This window comes from Symphodus melops (assembly GCF_947650265.1).
Source record: "Symphodus melops genome assembly, chromosome: 11".
In the NCBI taxonomy this organism is placed as follows: domain Eukaryota; kingdom Metazoa; phylum Chordata; class Actinopteri; order Labriformes; family Labridae; genus Symphodus; species Symphodus melops.
Genome location: NC_136701.1, coordinates 19696531 through 19718058, shown reverse-complemented (window position 1 = coordinate 19718058; position 21528 = coordinate 19696531). Strand labels below are relative to the sequence as shown.

The window sequence follows — 21528 nt, the reverse complement described above, 5'->3', positions numbered from 1 at the left end:
AACCAGTGCATGCATAATTTCTGCAGCTTCAACATGATGTTGAGAGCAAACCTGCAGGGCAGCATCAAAGGTTTAATAGTAGCTGGGGCAGGGAGCCCAGCAGGGTACTGATTTCAGAGCTGCAAGAGCTGGGTGCAGGGATGTAGTCGACCAGCATGGGGTCATAGCTTTAACAGACTACATCTTTCACGATTTAAATGACAAAAACCCTGCAAAACAACACAAATAAAAATATATGCCCATCAAGCAATCACTTTAGTTAAGACATGGATAAACAATGAACAAAAAATATGAACCACAACATGACAGCGCAAGTGCCTTTTATTTGGGACTTAAAAGAAAAAGCAGTGCCATCCATACAGTTTGACGTTCACGTAACATTTTTTTCAAACCAATGTGTGGTGAGTTCTACAAAATAAACCGAACTGTTGAGCTTTAAATAAACAAGTAGAAAAGGATTTGATGGATCCGTTTGGGAGCGTTCAGGGATAACAGGAGCATCAGCTGGACTACATCAGGTTCAGTCATCCTCATCAAAGTCCTTCCTGCCCTGGGGAGGTTTGGGTCCCCCTGCTGGTTTTGCCATGATGATCTGAAAGGAAAAAGATGAAAATCATCAGATTTTTTCAGGCTGGAAGTAATTTGCACCAGGATCCCACGCAGCAGGCTGTGGGCTCTTTGGCAGGGTGGCTGTCAGGCTCTACAATATTCCTGTTGATATCAGTTAACAAAGAAAAAAATAAAATAAAATAAAAATTAAATGAGCCTTAAAGAATGAGCATGGGATTTGAGAATTGCTTTAAAAGCTTCTAATGTCCAAATATTTTAAGAATATAAAAGGCTCCGTAGATCCCTAAAGATACAAAGCTGGACAACAGGAGATTTTTATGCTGATAAATGTATGCTGCAAGAATAAAGTGTATACGCTACAAAGATTTAAAAAAACAAAAAAACACTGAGTTTGTACCTTCATAAAATGGTCCACAGAAAGATTAGTGTCAACCCTGATAGTTTGAAACTCTACATTCACCAACATCTATTTTGATTGTGTTCCTTTAGATATTTATTCATAAAGTTACTTCAAGAATGAAAAAGGAGCATTAGTAAGTTCTGTATTGTATTCAGACGAGCTTTACAGCCCTGCAGTGAGTCAAGAAAACTGATTAATGATCTAAGTCTGGATTTTCTTTAAAGTGGCGTACGAAATATCCATCCACTGTTAAATGAAGATATGGACAGGATTCTTTCTGACAAAGACGACTTTTTGTTTTTAATTTTACCTTCAGGTAACAGAACCACTTAGCCTGTGGAGACCTGCATTTAATGTAATGCACAGTACACATTTTAAATTTATGAACAGTTCATGCCCGTGCCTTTATACGTCCACTGCAATGAAGAGTTCATTAGTGCATGCAGCATGCCATCAAACCAAACCTCTAGTGTTTTGTGCAAGTTAAAACTTTGACGTGGTTTATTCGCCGCCAGTGACACACCTTGTAACATGTGAACACATGGACAGCATTTACCTGCAGTGAGTTTTGTGTCACACCCTGTGTTAGTAGTGACAGGCAAAAAAAGTCAGCCTTGTGAGCGCTTCAGTTCAAAGTGAGTTAAAACCACACACTCATTCCAGGACCTACTGACAAGAGGGTGTGTGTGTGCGCGCCCTCTAGTGGTGAGAGTCAAACTTATCAGGCTCCTCATCCCACTCGTCCTTGTCCCAGTGGCCTCTCTGCTTAGGAGCCCTGGGTCCCCCTGCAGCCTTAGCCATGATGATCTGCATCGCACACGTGTATACACACACACTAACATTAACTACCTGGGAAGTAGACATTCACATAAGGCGCACAGTAACACGTCACCAGCTGGATTAAGAACATTATCTCTACATCAGATATGAACCTAATCAAAAAAGAGTCAGCCTGAAAAAGTGTCTGATGCTTAAGAAGCCCTAAGGTAAATAAACACTTCAATATTAAATCCAACTATTCTGCGACAATGTCAAAAAACCAACTAAGCTAAATGCTGCTCTTAAAACTCCATAAAAATCAGAAAAATAACTAATTGTCATGTTTCAACAATTCCAACCAAAAGCTGGGGAAAAAAAGTTAAAAGGGTCGATTCTATTAACGTGGAGGTACTGTTGGTTATTCCTGTGTGCCACGGAGATCAACCAAATCTTTTTTTCTTTCTACTCAACGAGAAGAAAGACCAAAACCAAGTAGATACAGTATGTGTGGCCAAAAATAGTCACATAAAAATAAAATAGAGCTGATTAATGACTGTTTGTGTGAAAACAGTCATTAATCAGCTGTTTAGAACTTGTGTTTCTCATTTTGAACACGGTTTCATCCTTTATGGACTTAAACATAAATTAACGGCATATTTGTCTCATTTCGATCATCTTTGCGAGTCATTTCGTTTTGGTGAACACGCACCTGGTCCACCCTCAGCACTGTGATGGCAGCGTTGGTCGCCAGTTTGATGCCCCAGTGTTTGACCAAGTATGGCTCCACGACACCAGCTTCAAGCATGTCCTTCACGGCAGGGCCTTCCGCCTGTAGACAGCAACACATCGATGCCATCAGAGTCACACACACAAATACAGAGCTCGTCACATTCAAAGGTAAATTAAACTAAACGCATCAGCCTCGCGCATTCACTTCTGAAAACGCAGGTCTTTGTTTGTTTACAATAATTGCCCTTTCTTGATAAAAATCTTGATTCTTCAAACAACATAACATTATTTGTAAGTGCACACCTCGATGTCGAAGCCCATATTTTTGTTTCCCTCATGGTGTGCAGAGTAAAGTTTAGAGAGGAGTTCGCTCCCCTTCACTCCAGAGTTCTCAGCCAGCGCGCGGGGCAAAGCCTCGAAGGCCTCAGCAAACTTCTTAATGGCGTACTGCTCCAGACCAGGGCAGGACTACAGAGAGAGAGAGAGAGAGAGAGAGAGAACAAAAGGGGACTCTTTAAAACTACGTTTTTTAAGCCGGTGATGAAGGGAAATGAACAAAGATCACAACCGAGAGCAGGAGGGGTTTGTTGATCTGCTAGTCAAAGCTTCATACCTCTCCATATGAGGTGATCTGTTTAGCCAGCTCAATCTCAGTGGCTCCTGCTCCAGGTACCAGGCGTTTGTCCTGCAGAAGGTATTGGACAGAAACACTGTAGTCATGGTGCAGGCAATGACCTTAACATTAAGACTCTGGAGAGCTAATAAAGCTCTGGCATTCCCAACCCCAGCTTTTTAACACGTGTATGGCTTCACATGAACTTGTATTTTGAAGGAGGAGATGCTTGTTTAGGCACCGTATCTAACTTTTCTGTGAGAATGGGTCTTTATTGTGTCATTTCTTTTATGTACGGTTTCCTCAAAGTTTTTCAAAGAATCCCACAGTGGTGAAAGTGTGATGACTTACCCTGACCAGAACCTTGAAGGTGTTGACTCCATCGTCCACAGCCCTTTCGATGTCGTCCATCAGGTTGTCTGTGGAGCCTCGGATCACGACCGTCGAGATGGCGCCGTCCTCTTTCACTGTTGAAAACATTCAATCAAATTATCAACTCAACGTTTTGGTTCAAAAAAAGCAGAACGTGGGAACAAAGGGGACTGTGATTTACCGTGTTTGAAGACCACCACCTGAGTGTCTCCGACCTCGGACAGGTAAACGTTGTCACAGTGACCGATCTCATCTGGAGTTGGAGCCGTCTGAGAAGGCGGGAAAACACAACCATAGGTGACTTCTAAAAACCGTTTATACTGGTTCAAAAGTCAGAGAGGAAGGAAACACTCACCATCCTGGGCAGAGCGACAGCACCCACTGTCTTACATAACCTCCTGAGGTCCCACTTTGAGTTGAGCCTGATGGGGAAAGGGAGGGAGTTTTTAGAAACTTAAACCTCTCACTTTTAACGCTTACAACTGTAGTTTAATAAACAAGTGATTTATTTCTCCTCCGCCACAAACACTTGTCCAAACCACGGCTTTAAGTCGAGGACGTTTTCATAACAGGTTTTATTTTCTGAAGAATTGTGCCTGGATTATCAGGGGGGTCACATCACTCTTACCGGACCACCATGAGCTGGTACTTGTTGGCATAGTGCAGCGCCATGTCAGCAACTTTCCCCCCGGTGACCACCACGTTGACACCAGCCTCCTTGATGGCCTTCACCTGAGCCTCCATCATGTCCTCCTCTCCCTTACTGAAGTGCATCAGCTCCTGTGCGTTGTTTATCAGCACTGTGCCCTGTGAGGTGGGGAAGACTTTGTTTACATCGTTTCAGCTCGGCTTCATCCAGCCGAGAGCTTCCACGCCAAATCATGACCATAGGCATTTTCCTCAGCAAACATTAAAAAAATTAATAAATCTTTAATAGCAAGAAAAACAATGATGGCAGATGATAGATAATAATGGCAATATATAAATTAAAATGTCTGCTTTGAGAAAACTTAATGATGGAGGAAAAAACGGGACGTAAAACAAATTCAATAATAAAATCGATCTGATTCCTGAAAAGATGTGTAGCCCATATCTGGGGTAAACGGCAAATCACTTGACAACCTCGAAAGTGTCCCAAACTCTCCTGCCAGATTGCTCATCTGCTCCACATCACCCCGACTCTCATCCACCGGCTCCCAATTAGATCCTGAATCAAATACAAAATACTCCTCCTGCCTCTCTGACCTTCTACACTCACACTCCACGTCTCCAAACCTACAGGCCTTAAACGCTGACCTGCTGTCTATACCACATGCCAGGCTCTGCATCAGCATCATAATAACCCCCCCATTAATACCTGCTCCCTTCAGACTCCTCCCCTCAAAAAATAAATTAAAAAAAAAAAGCTCCTTAAAGCTCCACGTGTTCTCCATAAACTACAACCTCCCTGGACTCTTCCTCGTCACTCGTCTCCCTTCATTTGCTCCCTGTCTCAGTGTTCGGTCAGATTCTTTAAGCATCGTTACCTTGGTTTCTGTCACCATGGCGTCAAAGGGGCAGGAGAAGATGCCGATTTTGGCGTCTTTAACTGATGTGACGTCTCCCTCTGCTTCTTTTTTAAACACCATGCCGTGAAGCATGGAGGATGATGTCACTCCACAACCCTTAAAAAAAAAAAAAGAAGAAGAAACACCAGACATTAATTTAATGAGCAAAAAACACAACAGAGAAAATACCTTAATGGATCCGTGAATCAAACAACTTACAAGAATCTTGCATACTCGGACGTTGTCAACATTGAAATTGCCGGACTCTGGGAAGATTGATACTGCAGCACAAGCAAGTTAAGGAGAGAAAGTCAGAGAAAAACAAAATGAATGCCGTCACCAGTTACTGTCCTGGACACAACTTTGGTTTCGTTCAAATAATACGGACTCACCACAGGCCTCTGCGATGAGTTTGGAGAGGAAGTCTTCATTTCCATATTGTTTACTGATGACTGCTGTGCGGATGAGAGACGTTACCTCGTTGACATCGTGGAGGTCTTTAGCTGAGGAACAAACGCAGTCTGGCAGGATCTCCAGGGTCTTTTTACAGGCTTTCTCGTAGCCTTCAATCACCTATTTCAAACAGGAGAAGGCACACTGAGCAAAGGCAGCGATTCATTCCGTTGTGTTGCACAAAATCCCAAAGGATTAACATTTTAAAAGCATTTAAACGTTTCTGAAACAGGAACACAAAGCCTTTTAAGCAACCATGATAGTAAGTAAGTAGTTGGGTGTACCTCGGACACAGACAAGCCCATCCTGAGCAGCTCTTCAGCCAACTCCAGCAGAGCTCCTGCAAACACCAACACAAAGTTTGTGCCGTCTCCAACCTCCTGCTCTTGCATATGTGATGCCATTACAATCATTTTGGCTGCTGGGTGCTGAACCTGTAAAGAAACAAAACAGACATGTAAATAGAAATACATCAAAATCTCCTGCTTGACATGTTTTATTTTTAAATGCAGTGCATTGCAGAGTAATGTAAGGTTCCCTCACCTCGAGCTCTCGGAGAATCGTTGCAGCATCATTGGTGACAAACAGCTTCTCCAGGTGGTTGATGACCATTTTGTTCATACCTGCAAGAAAGCAAAGTCATTGTTAAACCCTCCTTCACTTTGTTTTTTATTGTTTCACGTAAGTCGTAGCTGCTCAAATAAGAAAAATAATAGCAAACACAAATGCACATTTCATGAGAGGGATAGTGCTTACCGTTTGGCCCGTATGCAGTGCGTGTTGTCTGAGAGAGCTCCTTGCAGGCTTTGATGTTACGAAAGACTGCTTCTTCAAGTCCTGAATAGTGCTGCGTCAGACAACATAATATGCAATGATTGGCTAATCATTTAAAGCATGGCAAGCTTATTTCTATAGCAAATTTCAACAACAAGTGCTCCACACAAGACATTACAAAGCATCATGACAGAAACATTACAATAGTACATTTAGAAATCACTGAACTTATTGAAACTTAAAATATGTTCATGCAAAAATAATTCAAATAAAATTCAAAGAATATAAAATTAGTATAATAAGTTAAAGTGCAGAGTGTAAATTTAAGATGTATTATGTCAGCCAAGCACATCTGAAACGTCCTTGAAGGATGCATCAGTTACACCAACTTCAAACATTGTGTCGAAAAACAAGCCCAGTGCCACCATAAGATTGAATATAGATGAGTATAGGAAATATGTAAGTCACCCAAAACAGGAAGCATCAACATCTCTGATTATTTAGACAGATCAGAGATGACATTCAAAGCTCAGCACTGAATGACAACAGATAACACCTGCAGTGTTTTCACGTCTTTCAGGAGACACTGAGAGGATGGAGAAACCTATGTTTTGTCCATCACATCAGCCTCCGGCATCTCCAAGCGGCCTGGCTTCCTTCTAGAACTCTCCCACATGACTGTGCTAACTCAGCGGCTAAAGCTAGTTAGCGCACTGGATTAATAGAAAACACTCTCAAGAAGCTAAATTGGTCCAAGCAGATTTATTAACCTCACCTTTGCTCCATCCTTCAACATTTGGGCAAAGCCCGGTGCTTTTGGGACATGAAGAGCCATTTTTCGATGTTTAGCAGCCCCGGTATCTTGAAGAAAGGTAGCCGAAGCGTGGTTTCAGCTCTGGGTACAAAGCCGGAGAGACGGAGGAGGAGCGTTTTCAGCGAGGCGTGGGGCTGCGACGGGTACCGACGAAGGACAAACAGAGCGAGTTTTACACTCACCATTCAGAGAACGATGACAGACACTCCAACACTTGACATGTCAGATAATAAAACAGTAGTGATAAAACATTATAACTTGATAGTTGAACATATTTCATGACGAACCCTTTTTTAAAAGAATAGTCTCCCTCTACCACGCCCGACAGTAAATAGATGAGATGTGTTGCAGATTTGTCTTTTTGAATAATTAAATATATATATTTTTGTTGTCTGTTGAGTCTTATGTCGCGTAGGAAAGGGATGACAAAATAAAAAAATAACTTAAAATAATAATTCAAAAGTAAGAACTATTTAATTTCATTAAGATCATTCACACAGTTTTGTGGCTTTATTTATAACACTTTGTTTTACAATATTACGTGTTTTTATTAAATACACGTTTTACAAGATAGGTAAGTCACTACTCATCAGTGAATTGACGTGAGAACAACCCCAATATTGATAAATAATTCACATTTTCTAAACTATTTTATTGACAATATTATTTCAAATATGGATGTTTTTCGAAATTAAGAAAAAAGATCTAAGCCAAGGATTGTTGTAAATTGTATCAAATAAGTAAAAGATGGACACTGTCATAATCAGGCAAAATAAACGGAAAAAGCAGATCAGAGACTTGAACTCACACAGTCACGTTTCCAAATCAAAAATCAAATGTTATTTGTTGGACTCTGGAGAGCATGGCTTTGGTAAAAACATAAGATTTTGTGTTAAGGAGCTTGATTGATCTTGATTTTTTGACAAAAAATATGGGTAATGGGTATATATAACAAATATTACCGTACTTACAAAAAAACAAAGTAAGAGTGAATTGCTTTACTATAATAAAAGGTCTGTACATTTTTACTTGCCATAAAAGTAAAAATAATAATAAAGGAGACAACATCAATCTTTTTTTCCCCCCAAAGCTTTCAGGTTTTATTGCGCTTTTTCTACATGTCAGGCTCAATGATCCTTTCTCCCATTTCTGCAGGAAGGGGATACCAATGTGTTGAAATGCAGAGAGAGGTGTTTCACGTCATCTGAGGCTGTTGATCACTTCACTAATAACCTGCCGGATATAGTTTTATAACATCATCAACATGAAATGAGTCATTACATCTTCTCCATCACATTACTAAATGATTTATGTTCACAGCAATGGTCCATGAATCATCCACAGACCATTAACAGTGTGGCCCTATGACGCAAGGGAAGTAGAAAAACTCTCAAATATTGCCTACAGTAAGCTATATGTATATATAAAAACAGTCCTGTTTCACAGAAAATACACTTTACATTTTGGCATAATCAAATGACATTTAAAAATACATCAAACATGTTAGTAACATTATTGCATACATGGAAAGTAGAGGAAACATCTCCCCTATGTCAGTCAGTTTAGAGTTAGTTCTACAAATATAGTTTTGGCCTTTGTGTAAAAAGAGGAAGGACTCTATTCAAAGTGAATATAAAAATAAAGTGTGACAATAATAACAAAGTAACTAAGACATTTGGTTGTAGCAGCTATAACAAAAGTACATAAACCACAATATAGAAATCCCTTTGGTAGCCATAGTGGGGATAAATATCCACCAGCAGCTAACCTGAGACGTGTAAACACAGAAATCTAATCAAACACAGTTTATATCAAAGACAACAAGCGGACATGTAACAATCTCCCAGTATTATGGAAACACTACTTTTTAATGAAACAGTAATACCTCAATAATAATATGGCTACAAAAGGTCCTTTTTTTCTCTTTTTCATTTTTAGTTGGGTTTGCGAATAGTGTTCACAGCTGTGTTGGCCCAACCTCCCACTGTGTCGGAGAGCTTTGATGCCCGGCGTGAGAGGTTTGAACGACAGAGTTTACCGTTGGGGTCCAACTTTCTCATCACTGCTCCTCCAGAACGCTCCTTCTGAGTGGTTCTGTAGAAAGAGGAGACAACTATTACTGCATCAAGCATGAAAAAGTTAGATTGAATTCAAATTTTAAAAAGTGTCTGTAAAGGTCATTGACTGTACGAGAAACTACAAAAACACAATAAGACTGAACTGACTGAAAAAGGTGGAAGCAAGTGCTGCACTGGTTTATAAGATAAGATGTAGAGTAAGCAGCTGCTGCCTTTTCTTCACAGTCAGGAGAGTCATTTAAATAAGACTGCATTGATGTTAATCATCACAGTCCTTTAAGTTGTTTGGCTCTCTCTCTCTCTCTCTTTTTTTTGTGATGCACATTACCACAATCTGACTACATTTGGATGTGCCAACAATTTTAAGACATGTTAAGAACAGATCAACGTTGAAGTATAAGAGTCAATGTATGGCTTTACATTTGGAAAATGTCAGTAAGTAAGAGAAGCTTAAAAAACAACAAACAATTACACATTTAAAGCAAAGAGCAGTAAAAAAGTGGAACAGAAGAGAGATTGTATGGACGAAGACGAGCACGTTATCCATAGATCAAACAGAGCAGCTTTCCTTCAGCAGTTCATGCACTGAAATACAGACACCAGGCAAGAGCTGCCATGCACATTTATGTCAGACAATGAGTTCCACTGCGAGCACATGTTTCCAGAACTCAGCGGGGTTCAGAAGCCGTCTTGTTCACACTTTGAATTACCTTCATCCCTACTCCACCATTAGAGAATAGTTGAACCGCCTGTTGTGGGAGGAAAACAAACTCATGTTTAAATTCCCAACGTGCGAGCCTGCCACATGGTGAGGGAAGCAGTTGGCTGCGAGTAACACGGGCTGATAACGGACAAGGTCACCGTTCATGAATGCTCTGTGTAAAGCAGTGTATCTCCTTCCCCAGAGGGCTGGCCACAATTTTTTTCACATTTTGAATGTCAACACAGGAAGTGATGCAAGCCCCATTTTTGTCATTTTATCTGGCTCCAATTCCCACACCCTTCCCCTCTCTCCCCTTTACTCCCCCTTATCCGAATACCAGAAACACAGACCCAGTTTCAAACCGAGCCCGGGAAGAATGCGTGTAGGGGGGAGGGGATGGAGATCTAGGGCCCCTCAAGCTGTGCTTCAGACTGGGATTCTTGGGGTGGGAGGGGGAAGAGGGTGGTCATGAGCCTCTGAGCTCTCCTCAATGCAGAGCATTTATAAAATAAAGGAAATGGACAGAAGGCTTCCTCAAATGAACACAGAGTACAGATGCTTTACCTACACTTCCAGAATTATTAAATTAAAGTACTCTTACCTTTCATCTCTGCCAATGAGGTTATCAAAGGCTTTGGACAGATGTTTGAGCCTCCTGAGTCCACTGGACACAGACTCCAAATCTTGGTCAAACTTTCTGTCATTGACAGAAAAGCATAACATTTAAATCAGCAAACATGAAATAATAATAAACAACTGAATCATGTATTAATGCAGCAGTGTAGCTCTAACTCACATTCTCTGGTTCTGTGTGTTTGGGGAGGCAAAGGGGCTGCGTAAAGCCGCCATGCGCACCAGCTGCCTCCTTCCTCCCGCAGTTTTCACCCCGCGTACGCCAGCCTCAGGAGTCCTTCTTCCTCTAGAGCCAGGGGTACGTCCAGGTGTGACTGTGGATCTGGGGGTGCGTCGAGGTGTTGCAGCCCGGCCAGGTGTTCGTCTTGGAGTACGAGAAGTCGATGGACCAGCTTCTTCGCCGTCACATGCTCCACCCGGAGTTTCGACCAAACACTCCTCACGTGAGAACTCCCGGGTCCTCTGCAGCCTCTGGAGATGAGGTAGAACGGACAAAGGATGAGAAATATTACATTTACTTGTACTGACAAGCTGTGAAAGTATAAACACAGAAAATCCCTCGGCATGCAGCTTCTGCCCAAGTAAAAACACAGAGATCCATGTACCTGATACACTCCGCTGATGGAGTTTCGGGCACTGCGAGTGAGTTTGTGGACTGCGTTGGGTTTTGGTTGCTCTTTAATGGGTTCCCAGGTCGGATTCTCTGGAAGGGAGTTGGCCTGAACAGAACGTAGCGGGAGCCTTTTGCGCAAAGACATTCGCAGAGAATTAAGTGAAGACGAGGACTTCAGCTTGCGGAAACGATCCGGGGCTTCTGGGGAGCTCTCTGCTCCGTCAGACTCATCCAGGACTGTGTGTGCTCGCCAGACTCCCACCACCACTTTACCAACGCCATCCATCACTGAAGACGACATGACTGAGCTGACGGGAAAAGGGAGAGGAGGGATGGAGAACCATTAAAGAACGTTTTCTTATTGTACACAGGTATATAAGAAACAGAGCTCGGCTATTTCCTGTTCATATTGTAGTGGTCAAAAAATGTCAAATATATTTGTCTGTCTGTCTCTTCTGTTCATAATTATATAATTACATCTTTTAGCAGAGGACTGCTGGTTGATCCATGAAACTGAAATAAAAGTGGGTTTTTCTTTTCACGTTTTCTGACCAGGGATGCAACAATTCACTCAACTTCCGATATGATTCATGATATATTTTACAAAATGAGACTGAAAATGATTCTTTCATTTTTTTCATGAAAACACCAATGCACCTCTTAAACTCTTTGGCTCACACTCGTTTGGGCGAGCGAGGCTACAAAACTACTTGTTAGTATGGTTTGGCTTCGCAGCTGCCATGGCAACTGACCGCCTCTGCTCTACAGCTGCTGACGCTCAGGATACTACTGCGATTCATTTTTTAGAGTACCAATGTGAATCTTGATGCCTTTGAATCGATTTTTTAACTGCCTCAAGATTAATCTTTACATCCCTATTTGTGACTTTTCCTAAATGGATACATTCATCAAAGATGCCAATTATTATCTCAGTTTGTTTTTTTCCAAAGACGCATCATTCTGTATACAGTACATTAATGAAATACATTAAAGAAATAAAATGATTCTTTAAGGTAATACAAACAAGGAGAAACCGCAAGAAAAATGCATCAAATTAAAACCTGAAAACTTTCACAATGATCTGTTCAGCTAAGAAAAAAAGAGGTGTTTAATAAAGGCTGAGACGTCTGAACAATAGGCGGCAGTTCATGGTGTTAATGAAAGTTTCTGCTGGCTCAGGATTTCTCACTTTCCTCTTTCTTATTTGATATCAAACCACAGCAGTGTGTGAGCAGCACAAAGCTCTGCTTTTCACGCATGTGTCAAAATGGGAACGATAATACAAATTTAAACCTTTAAGAAAGAAAATAAATCAGTAAGTATCAGTCTGTTGCATGCAGTGATCTCTGGGTCTGTTTTGCAGGTCTACATGCACACACACCTCTTCAACATAATGTTTGTTAATGTGCTGTTATTACACTTAAAGTCTCTTGATGGTGATTTTGTTAATGATGCTGCTGAAACATGACAGATGAGATATAAGTATCTGTAGGGTCCTAGCAGAGCACTTCTGTGCCCGCTTAGCATCGATAGCTAACTTTATATTCTCTCCAAACGAAATTAAATGAAGTTTATGAGGAAAAAAAACTTGACAAAAAAAAAAAAAAGTAAAGCAGCCCCATCATGAAAGCTTCAACCTCGACGACAGCTTACCTGGAAATGTTAGGAAATGTTCGTGTTGGTTCGTGTTGGTTCGTCCCGTCTCTTCTTCGGCTGCCTGTTGTTCTGATTTCTTTCTTTCACTGTTTGAATTTGGCGGTGGACCGCAGAATGCACGCGCATACACGTCACCACGCCCTTAAAGCACCCCCTCCCCTTCAATAACGTAAGACGTAACGTCTCGGCAAGGAGGTCGGGACTCGGGACCAGAACCTGGTCGGGATCGATAAGATGCATTTTATGCAGATAAACAAACAAAAAAAGCGAAGCCTGTATATTTTAAAATGTTCCTATGGTAATATTACCATTTATTATTCTCGCAGCACGCAAACATCACGTTAAACATAACCAACAGCAATATGACCCGGTACACTAATAAATGATTATGTAGTCATGTACATTTAACTCAATATATCTGATCAAATGTATTCAATATAAATGCGTCTTTGATTTTGTGGCAATTATTTAAGAAACTTTCAAACAAAAATGTTTAAGATAATATCTGATTATTTTGGTTGAATTAAATACAATATTTATGTTTATGTAATTCTAAATTAAGAGATTTTTTAATGAATCCAATTCAATAGAATTAGCCAGTTTTTAGTTGACAAGCACTTGATGTTATTTTGCACCTATTTTCTGCTTTTAAATTCTGCAGCTATCTGGCTACAAGACATAACGTAGACGTAGGCGTGTGATGGTATTGCACCACGCTATTAGAAAGATATCGCCAGTATTTGCACTAAGAAAACAAGCTTTATTTGAAAGTTGCATTGATAGCAATTGCTCTTAATCTACGGTCAATTTTCAACATTAAAATACTGTTTTGATCTAAAACAGTTAAGAACTGTAGTTAGCAATGCATTGTGATGCTCACCCTGAAGCAAACTGACAATATTACTTCTGGGCAGTTTTAGTTGTATTAAAAAGAGTACAGCCAAATGGTGAAAGGACGGACGGACGGACTGACTGACTGACTGACTATCTATATATCTGGGCTTTAACAATATTCTTAAACAGGTACAGTATAAACATTAAGACTTAAAGAGATAAAGACAGCCTGAGCTTGGAGCGATGAATTATTATAAATGATTATAACTGATGTGCTTAAGTGAAGCCTATTGTAACAGTCCTCCCTACCTGCTTAATATACATAGTTTGACAGTCAGCCAAACTCCATTCAATAGTGAGTGATTCAAGTTGTTAGTTGTTCTTTGATTTATTCACCAGATTGAATAAGGAGTGAAAACTCCAAAAGACAAAAGAAAATGCACAGATTGCTGTCATAAAAAAGGTTAAAAAATATTACAGGTGGAACTTGATTAAAAAAATGTAACTAATTAACTCAGGGCTTTCTAATTAATAAAAGGGATACTTCACCCATTTGCATGAAGCTGTGTATCATTAGAAACATGGTAGTAGTGTTGAACGGTCATGAATCCAGCCCTCATTTTGCCCTGAGATGAGAAAAATATGTTTTTCTTTGCCTGGAAGTTTTCTTTATGTGATGCAATATGACGCTTTTTGCAAGTATATATTGTGTTTTTTTTCACCTTAACCACACAAGTATATTATATCTTAAAACCTCAAACTAAATTGTAAATAACACAAAAAACAACAACAAAAAACAAAGAAAGAAGGACAATAATGAACTCTGGTGATTAGGACAAAAAACGACAGACAGGAAAAGCACAATTTGCATTTTAACATCAACAATGGCTCTGTTGTGTCCCAGTCATGACAGTGTGACAGTGAGCCAGCATACAAAATAGCAGGCACTTCTAAACTCAGGTGAAATGAACTGTAGGCGCTCTTGAATTCTTAGTTTACAACTCGTAATGATGTAAATGGTTAATTATGTTGTCATGTTCACTTTGTTCTCTTCCTTTAACCTTGGCAGAATAATTACTTCCTATCTGTAGTGAAGCACATTAAAAACCTGTCACAAGCTTTTTATTTTTTTCTTAAACAGATATTGTCACTGTTTTCTATTACAGTTAACACTTTAATGCAGACATGATTCAGATCACTGAAGCTTTGTTTTTTTTTTTTAACTATCCAACACATGCAACAAAGCTTATCTTGGTGAGGTCTGTAATGTTCTGTTTTTATTGATTTAATATGAAATAGGTCTCGATACAACTAAGTAGGGGACCAGTCTGTGATGCTGTTATACAAAGTAGCTCTAATAGTCAGACCCAAAAAACACTGTTCATCAATACATAAATATTCACCATTTGCACTGTTGGGCGTTTAATTACATTTGCTCAGTGATTAAAGTGTATTTAATTTTCTGTTTTCCCTTCTGCTATATGTTTGGATACACACATCGTCGGACTAGAAGCGAAGCAATACATTTATGATTTTTGTGTATAATAATTACCATTTAAAATGCATTTAATAAGCCGCAGCCTTGTTCTTTTATGCTTAGTGTTAAACCCCAAACAATGCATTTATTGCTACTTACAGAGTAAAGTTAACAGAAGCTGTTTTAGTAGTTACCATCATAGCTCTTGGTGTACCTACCTCACCTGGGTTCTAGTTTTTTGGCAACAGGTTGTACAAACCCAAAGGTGACACACCTCAGTTTCTCATCAAGAGTTATTTTTATGGCAGTGACCAGCAGATGGCAATACACACATACATGTGAAATATCTTGTGCCTTACTTTCATGTTCTATTAATTTTAAGTCTGTAGGGATGGAAACAAGGCATGAACAAGGCTCTCTTTTTAATCTGGAATGTCTTTATTTGTTCTGATATCTTCTTGTCAAACAAATTGTGGTAAGCCACCGTTTTAGTATGCTTTTAAAACCTGTCTTGCATCTGACAATAATCTCAAAGATGATCCCAATTGAAATCAATTAGATCTTTTATTATACATTTAATTGAGTTTTTGGAAACAAAAACATACAAAAAAGTAAACTTTAAAATACAGATTGAAAGCTTCAGGTGTAAAAAGCAAAATGTTTTAAATATAAGACTTTGTCTGTCCACATACTGTACATATCTGATAAAGTGCTAAGCTTATCTTAAACTTGCCCATTCCCCTGTTTTATGTGCTACCATTCTCTTTCCGTGTTATACAGTTTTATGTAATCCTGTTAAATGTTATTTTATTGGTAAGGACAAAAAGATAGACCTTGACCCTGATGATGACACATTTGTCCTTTTGTCTCATAAAGAGTAAATGTATAACATGATTTTAACAATCCTTAGTTATATTGCTGAGTCAGGAGCTAAAGGTCAGAGTAAATGTTAAAACCATAGACATAAGTAGTGATGAAACAAAAGCACCTTTATTGCAAAGATACTAACAAATAAAGGAAGTGGAGTCTTTAAAATGTGCTTTTCAAGGTCAGGGTGCTAAACAGGAAGCTTGTTCAAGGTCATTTTTGAAAGCTTACTGTATACCTGGAATACCTGGAATGGTAGACCAGCAAATAATCTGACTCTGTACAAATAGAGAGTCAGATTAAACGTCACGTGTTTATGATAAATATAAAGCAACAGCAACAACAAAGGACTAGAAGCACAAAGACTGGAAACAAACAAATAGAAACAGTGAGCCAGTTTTTCCCACAAAGTTTTAAAAATCACAAACCTGTAGCTCTAAAGCTGATAAATAAACACAGAGTGATCAGTAGGTAAGCCGTAATCAACAATACATTTTCTGTAATTAATTATCTGTTAATAACAAATATTTTCTATTGTTTTTCTCAATATCATGACTCATTTGTCTTTTTAAAAAGACAAAAACCTTGTAACTACTAATCATCTCAGGAAAACGAAATAAATCAAATGTATGAATATATGTCCGCTTCGGGTTTCCCGTAGAGCTGAACCAAAACCAACATAAAGTGGTTCTATTGGGATTACTTTTGGCTAGCTCTTTCCATCTGCATCACGTGTTAGTGCTCAGCTAAACCTTCATCCTTTATCTTTTTAGGAGGATGGTATTGGTCTAGAAACTCCCAAAATGTGAAACCACTTAAATCCAGCATTTAAAAAAACAAACAACTATAGCATTGTGCATTCCAAACAGAGAGAAGTATTTCAGCTTCTTTCACTTGAAGAAGAATGGAGAGCCAATGGTTATGGCCATAGCCTACTTGCAACACTGTCAAGGGAAAAAAAAGAGCATTAGAAGGTTGAGTTGCAGTGAATCGCGTTTATTTTTCCTGCTGAAGTTGCCATCTGCATGCGTATATGTTACCTTTCTAATTTTTTTCCACCTTGAAGCAACAGCAAGAAGTGCAGTGAGGAACACCACAACCACCCCAGCTATGATGGGCATCAGCGGAAACTTAAGGGTTTTGGCTACATATGAGAAAGAAAAGGACAATCAGCCAGACTTTACTAAATTGATCTCTTTGCTTGTGAAAAATAATTAGAGAAATAAATATGTGTACGCACCTGTTACTGTGACATGGAAGACTTTGTTGTGTTGTCCGTACATGGGAGATTGCGCAATGCACTGGTAGGTGCCTTCATGCAAGCTTTTCTCCACATAGTTGGTGGAGAGCTGGCTTCTAAATCCATCATTGGTCACTGTGAAGACTCCCTCTAAAAGATCAACTGTGCTTCCATTCAGCATCCAGGACAAGGATGAGACTTGTGGATTGGCCCAGATATCACAGCCCAGGACCAACGTGTCCTCCTCTTCTACTGAGATCTCCTGTGACCCAAAGAGCTGTGGGGGATCTGAAGAGGGATATGAGAGAGGAAATGCTAATAATATGAGAAATACCACCTTTTTATTCTGTGCTTCTGTCTTAGTGCAAAAACAAACAAACCCCAAAGTACACCACAGTATTTTTTGTATTGTGGTGTAGCAAGCATAAATGCATTACTTGTAAAACGACAGTGCAAGGCTAATGATGCACTTAAAAACAATGATGTTCTGTCTTGCTGGCTGCGCTGTTTAGAATAACTCTGCAGAGCCTTTGTTACCCATCTTGCAACACAGAGATACTCTGTTTCAAATTTGCTCTCTTTGGGACTCCAATCCCAGCCAAGAGCAAAACACACACTTCCCACACACACACCAAAACAGAGTGTTCTGAGAAAGCTGGTTTACAGGGTCAACAACCTCCTCTGATGTTTTTTTTTTTTTCTGACTAAAGCACAGCACATGTTTAATTTAAAACACAGGGGACTGTTTGAAAAGGTGTATAATATGTCCTCATTAAGATATGTTGTCATAAATCAAAGCAACATTAAAACTTTCTTGATGGCAGTGGCTTTAACTGTAAAAGTGAAAGGAAGTCATCGACGTTAATCCATTTATGCTCCAATAATTTATGGAGCATAATTGCCTGTACAATAGGTTTGACAGTTCATCAAATGATTGTCGAGATGTTTCTCTACCTTGAAGTGAAATGAGACAAAGATACAAAGGCCAACACATTTAGTGTTGGATCATCTGTGAAAAATGACTGTCAGACTTTCATAGCAGCTCATTCATTAACTCTGATTTTTCAGTTTGAACCAAAGTGGTGAATGAGCGATGCCATCCCTAGAGTGGCTTCAAATTTGATAAATCAGCAAGCCATCTTGTAATTAACAGTATTAGTATCATTGCATCATATTTGTTTCTTTTTGTCTTTTTATTTGTTTGTTGAAGGAACTCACATGTGACATTCAGAGTTACTGTGGTACTGATAGTGGCGTTTTTTTTCAGGTGGCAGGTGAAAGTGGCATCATTGTCTTCATAGATCACAGGTGTGACACACACTTGGCTGCTACCCTTCTTATTTTCCTCCTTAAGACTGACTGCAGCACCATTTCTTAGCCAGACCAGCTCTTCATCCGTCTCAGAGACGCCTTCAGGCCGACAAACCAGAGAGACAGACTCCTCCAACTCCAAATGTATAAAACCATCACCGTTGACTTCTTGGTCAGACTCGATCCTGACACCTTATAGAAAGACAGAGTGGGAGACAGTTGAAGGTTTAGGGAATAGTTAGTGAAGCAGTTATGAGGTACTGACAAACGTTTATCTGCAAAATTCGACTACAGTCAGACTTAGAAAGAAGAAAGGCTTACCTAATGAGCGGGTTGCAAAGTACAACAGCAGATGGAACAGAGGGGGTCCGAACATCAGCTTCATTATACACGTGCTTGAAAAATAATCTGATCTTCAGGAAGAGAGAATACCATATAAACATGAACATATTTATATTCATATTTATACTTTGTTTTCTATGATCGCGGTCTCTCAGATGTTTTTTCCTAAATTCACATTATTCCTAATTGTTATTTAGTTACCTTCATGTATCATGTATGTGCTTTAAATTGACTTATTGAAAAATGCCTTAAGGAAAAATCTCGCCCCTAATTATCTGTTAAACCAATGAAAACTTTTTGTCTGTTTCTCAATTTCCACATTTTCTTCTCTTTTCAGATTTTCAACTTTTGAAGACAAATCTTTCTCCTGAGCTTTTATCAATTAGCTCCAAAATGAAAAGTTTTAACAGCTCAATGACGCAGGCAGCACCGTTTCTCTACTGCACAATGAATTATGTAATGTCAACATAACAATCAGGCATTAGACAAATAAGGTTAATCACAGAGAAAACATGTATTTTCTAAACCTTGAAGATGACTGAACGATCATCTTTTTCATGGATTACTTTAAAGGCATATATCAAAATGAAGCATTGAAATGTTTTTAAACAGCCATTGTCTGGATTATAAAGGGAACAGAGTTGAGATCATAAACATGCTTTTAATCATAGAACTAAAGCCTTTTGGTGCCGTCTTTGCTTGTTTTTTTTCTTGCATTAAATGTACAGTTAATGGTCAACTACATTTGAAATCAGTTTAATTTAACATGAATATTTAAAATGTTTGTTTCTTCTTTTTGAGTCAGTCTTACAAAAGTAAAATATGTGCTCTCTTGCTTTACATGTAAATAAGATGTAGGTAAATACTTGAATGATACGGTCAACCTTTTCCATGCTAAGGTGAAGGTTCTTACCTGATGATAATTTCTTCTTTTTCCTAATCCGTGTTTTTCTGTTGTTCCCTGTGTGTGAACGTGCAGATTAGAGGACTGCTCAGATTGTCAGTAGGTCTTAAATACCTGACATGCAGATGAGGACAGTTTTTTATTATTATTACCCTCACGGTTTCTGAAAAGAGTTTCTCATCATTTTACATGCCTCTTCCTGTCAATTCTCCAGCCTCTCTTTTTTTATTGTTGTACACACACAAGGACTCTTTTTATTGACTGTATACTCATCGCAAAGGCACTTAACCTCTTGGGTGTGGATGCGATAATAAACATTTTTACAATTTCTTAACTTTGTGTTTATTGGTTAAAATCTTTTAAAAGCCATAATGATAGGATAGATAAGTCCTGCTCACGCATGTCATTGTTGATGGATCAATTCTCTGTGGAAGCCATCCATTTGGATCAAAACTTATGTATATTATGAAATATATTTCTAACCATTTTTGGTTCATTTTGATTGAGTTTTATGCATTTCCTTATCTTCTCACTGTCAGTGAGAAATCAAGCAGTGCAGAGCAAACAGTATTGTTTACATTTAGAGAAAAATATATAACAACTTCATTGTCATCTAAAACAACGATAAAACAAGTAAAAACCAGTAAATTTCTTCCCCTTCATTTACTGCACAAGTATGCATCAGTGGCAAAAAAAAAACGTTGCTCCCTCATGAACTGAACAAGTTGAGTGATTCCTGGATTGCCTCACAGCCCGCGACCAAAAAAACACACAACACACTTGTTTTTGGCCTCTACATGAGCAGGTGATTTCATGTGAATTCTCAGTTAGAACAGGTAGAACAGTGCAGCTGACAGAAGTCATTCATTAATCTGTATAATTCATCATGTGAAAGACCTGAATCCTAGGGGGCAGCCAGCCTTTGTTTCCATAGTCTATGTGTCCACTGTGTGTTAGAGAATGAGCATCCCCTTTCAGATTCATTCTCGTAACACCGTGGTGAGAAGGATTCTCTTGCAGGGGCCCAAGCAGTAAGGGTCCCCACAGGAGTAAATTTAAAGAAAAGGTGGGTTTTTATTTTATCTAAAAATAGAAAACCAAATTTAAAAACCAAATTATAAGAACTAGGCATATAAAAGATGTCAGTTTGATATAACTTTAAATCAAGATGATGAAATGAATTTGGGTACCTGAAATCAATGAGGACCAAAGGGTTACACCACTCGCTCTTTAAAGCCTCGATGATCCCCAGAAACAGCATCAGGTCAACCTCCTTCCTCAGTGAGGCCAGCAGCCACTCAGGGATCCTGTACCTTAATTTTTGCACCTCTGATCTTTGCACCTTTTCTCTCAAAACTCTTTTGTGAAACTCTTTCAGCTCTGTTTTTCGGCTAAATAGACTTTTTGCTTTGTGTTGATTTTTGGCGCCCCCTTGTTGACAAAACAGTGCTTGTTAAGATAGATAGATAGATGGCCTACTTTATTGATCCTGAGGGAAATTCAAGGCATCCAGTAGCTGTATAGAAGACATGCAGGACACAAGACATTAGTTACAATACACAACCTTCCCCCCTCCCTTCTCTATACAATAAGCCTGAAACAAGATAATGCTTCTGATCTTGTCTTATTTATGTGTGTTGTGTGTTTATTTCGGCCTCTGTTGATCTGAGAGCTGAAGACAGACAGGAACTGTGGAGAGGAGGGAGAAGAATAGACATGCATCAAAGGGTCCGGGGCTTCTTCACATAGGGTGTCTGCTTTAAAGACTGAGCTCAGCCATTGTGTTTGTTAATGCTAATCTCCTGAATTTTGACAATTCTGAATTTTTTACAACATGCA

The 21528-nt window shown here is 39.2% G+C and overlaps 3 protein-coding genes across 9 annotated transcripts; all 3 read right to left on the bottom strand.

The window, feature by feature from the left end:
* Nucleotides 1-303: 303 nt before the first annotated feature.
* On the bottom strand, nucleotides 304-7174 carry cct8 (chaperonin containing TCP1, subunit 8 (theta)). 3 transcript variants are annotated; one of them, XM_079356397.1, is made up of 16 exons: nucleotides 6993-7174; nucleotides 6200-6290; nucleotides 5987-6066; nucleotides 5728-5877; nucleotides 5383-5563; nucleotides 5210-5271; nucleotides 4970-5107; nucleotides 4072-4250; nucleotides 3799-3865; nucleotides 3625-3712; nucleotides 3423-3538; nucleotides 3072-3143; nucleotides 2762-2926; nucleotides 2439-2558; nucleotides 1641-1777; nucleotides 304-592 (listed from the first exon to the last, which is right to left on the bottom strand). In XM_079356397.1, exons 1-15 carry the CDS (start codon nucleotides 7050-7052, stop codon nucleotides 1670-1672), a joined length of 1677 nt encoding a protein of 558 aa, XP_079212523.1. In that variant the 5' UTR covers nucleotides 7053-7174; the 3' UTR covers nucleotides 304-592; nucleotides 1641-1669. The 3 variants fall into 3 exon arrangements, with proteins under 3 accessions (XP_079212523.1, XP_079212524.1, XP_079212525.1); XM_079356398.1 differs by having other exon boundaries at nucleotides 1645-1777; XM_079356399.1 differs by lacking the exon at nucleotides 1641-1777 and having other exon boundaries at nucleotides 6993-7173.
* A 930-nt stretch (nucleotides 7175-8104) lies between these two features.
* On the bottom strand, nucleotides 8105-11372 carry pimreg (PICALM interacting mitotic regulator). 4 transcript variants are annotated; one of them, XR_013780107.1, is made up of 6 exons: nucleotides 11051-11372; nucleotides 10609-10916; nucleotides 10414-10509; nucleotides 9820-9858; nucleotides 9070-9125; nucleotides 8105-8264 (listed from the first exon to the last, which is right to left on the bottom strand). XR_013780107.1 is itself a non-coding variant. In XM_079355914.1 (5 exons), exons 1-5 carry the CDS (start codon nucleotides 11357-11359, stop codon nucleotides 8257-8259), a joined length of 777 nt encoding a protein of 258 aa, XP_079212040.1. In that variant the 5' UTR covers nucleotides 11360-11372; the 3' UTR covers nucleotides 8105-8256. The 4 variants fall into 4 exon arrangements, 3 of the variants coding, with proteins under 3 accessions (XP_079212040.1, XP_079212039.1, XP_079212041.1); XM_079355914.1 differs by lacking the exon at nucleotides 9820-9858; XM_079355915.1 differs by lacking the exon at nucleotides 8105-8264 and having other exon boundaries at nucleotides 9003-9125.
* Nucleotides 11373-16276: 4904 nt separating this feature from the next.
* On the bottom strand, nucleotides 16277-21203 carry tmigd1 (transmembrane and immunoglobulin domain containing 1). 2 transcript variants are annotated; one of them, XM_079356252.1, is made up of 7 exons: nucleotides 21169-21203; nucleotides 19699-19746; nucleotides 18765-18851; nucleotides 18351-18635; nucleotides 17133-17420; nucleotides 16933-17036; nucleotides 16277-16836 (listed from the first exon to the last, which is right to left on the bottom strand). In XM_079356252.1, the coding sequence occupies exons 3-7, from the start codon at nucleotides 18826-18828 to the stop codon at nucleotides 16825-16827; spliced, it is 753 nt and encodes a 250-aa protein (XP_079212378.1). In that variant the 5' UTR covers nucleotides 18829-18851; nucleotides 19699-19746; nucleotides 21169-21203; the 3' UTR covers nucleotides 16277-16824. The 2 variants fall into 2 exon arrangements, with proteins under 2 accessions (XP_079212378.1, XP_079212377.1); XM_079356251.1 differs by lacking the exon at nucleotides 21169-21203 and having other exon boundaries at nucleotides 18765-18856; nucleotides 19699-19745.
* Between the last annotated feature and the right edge of the window lie 325 nt (nucleotides 21204-21528).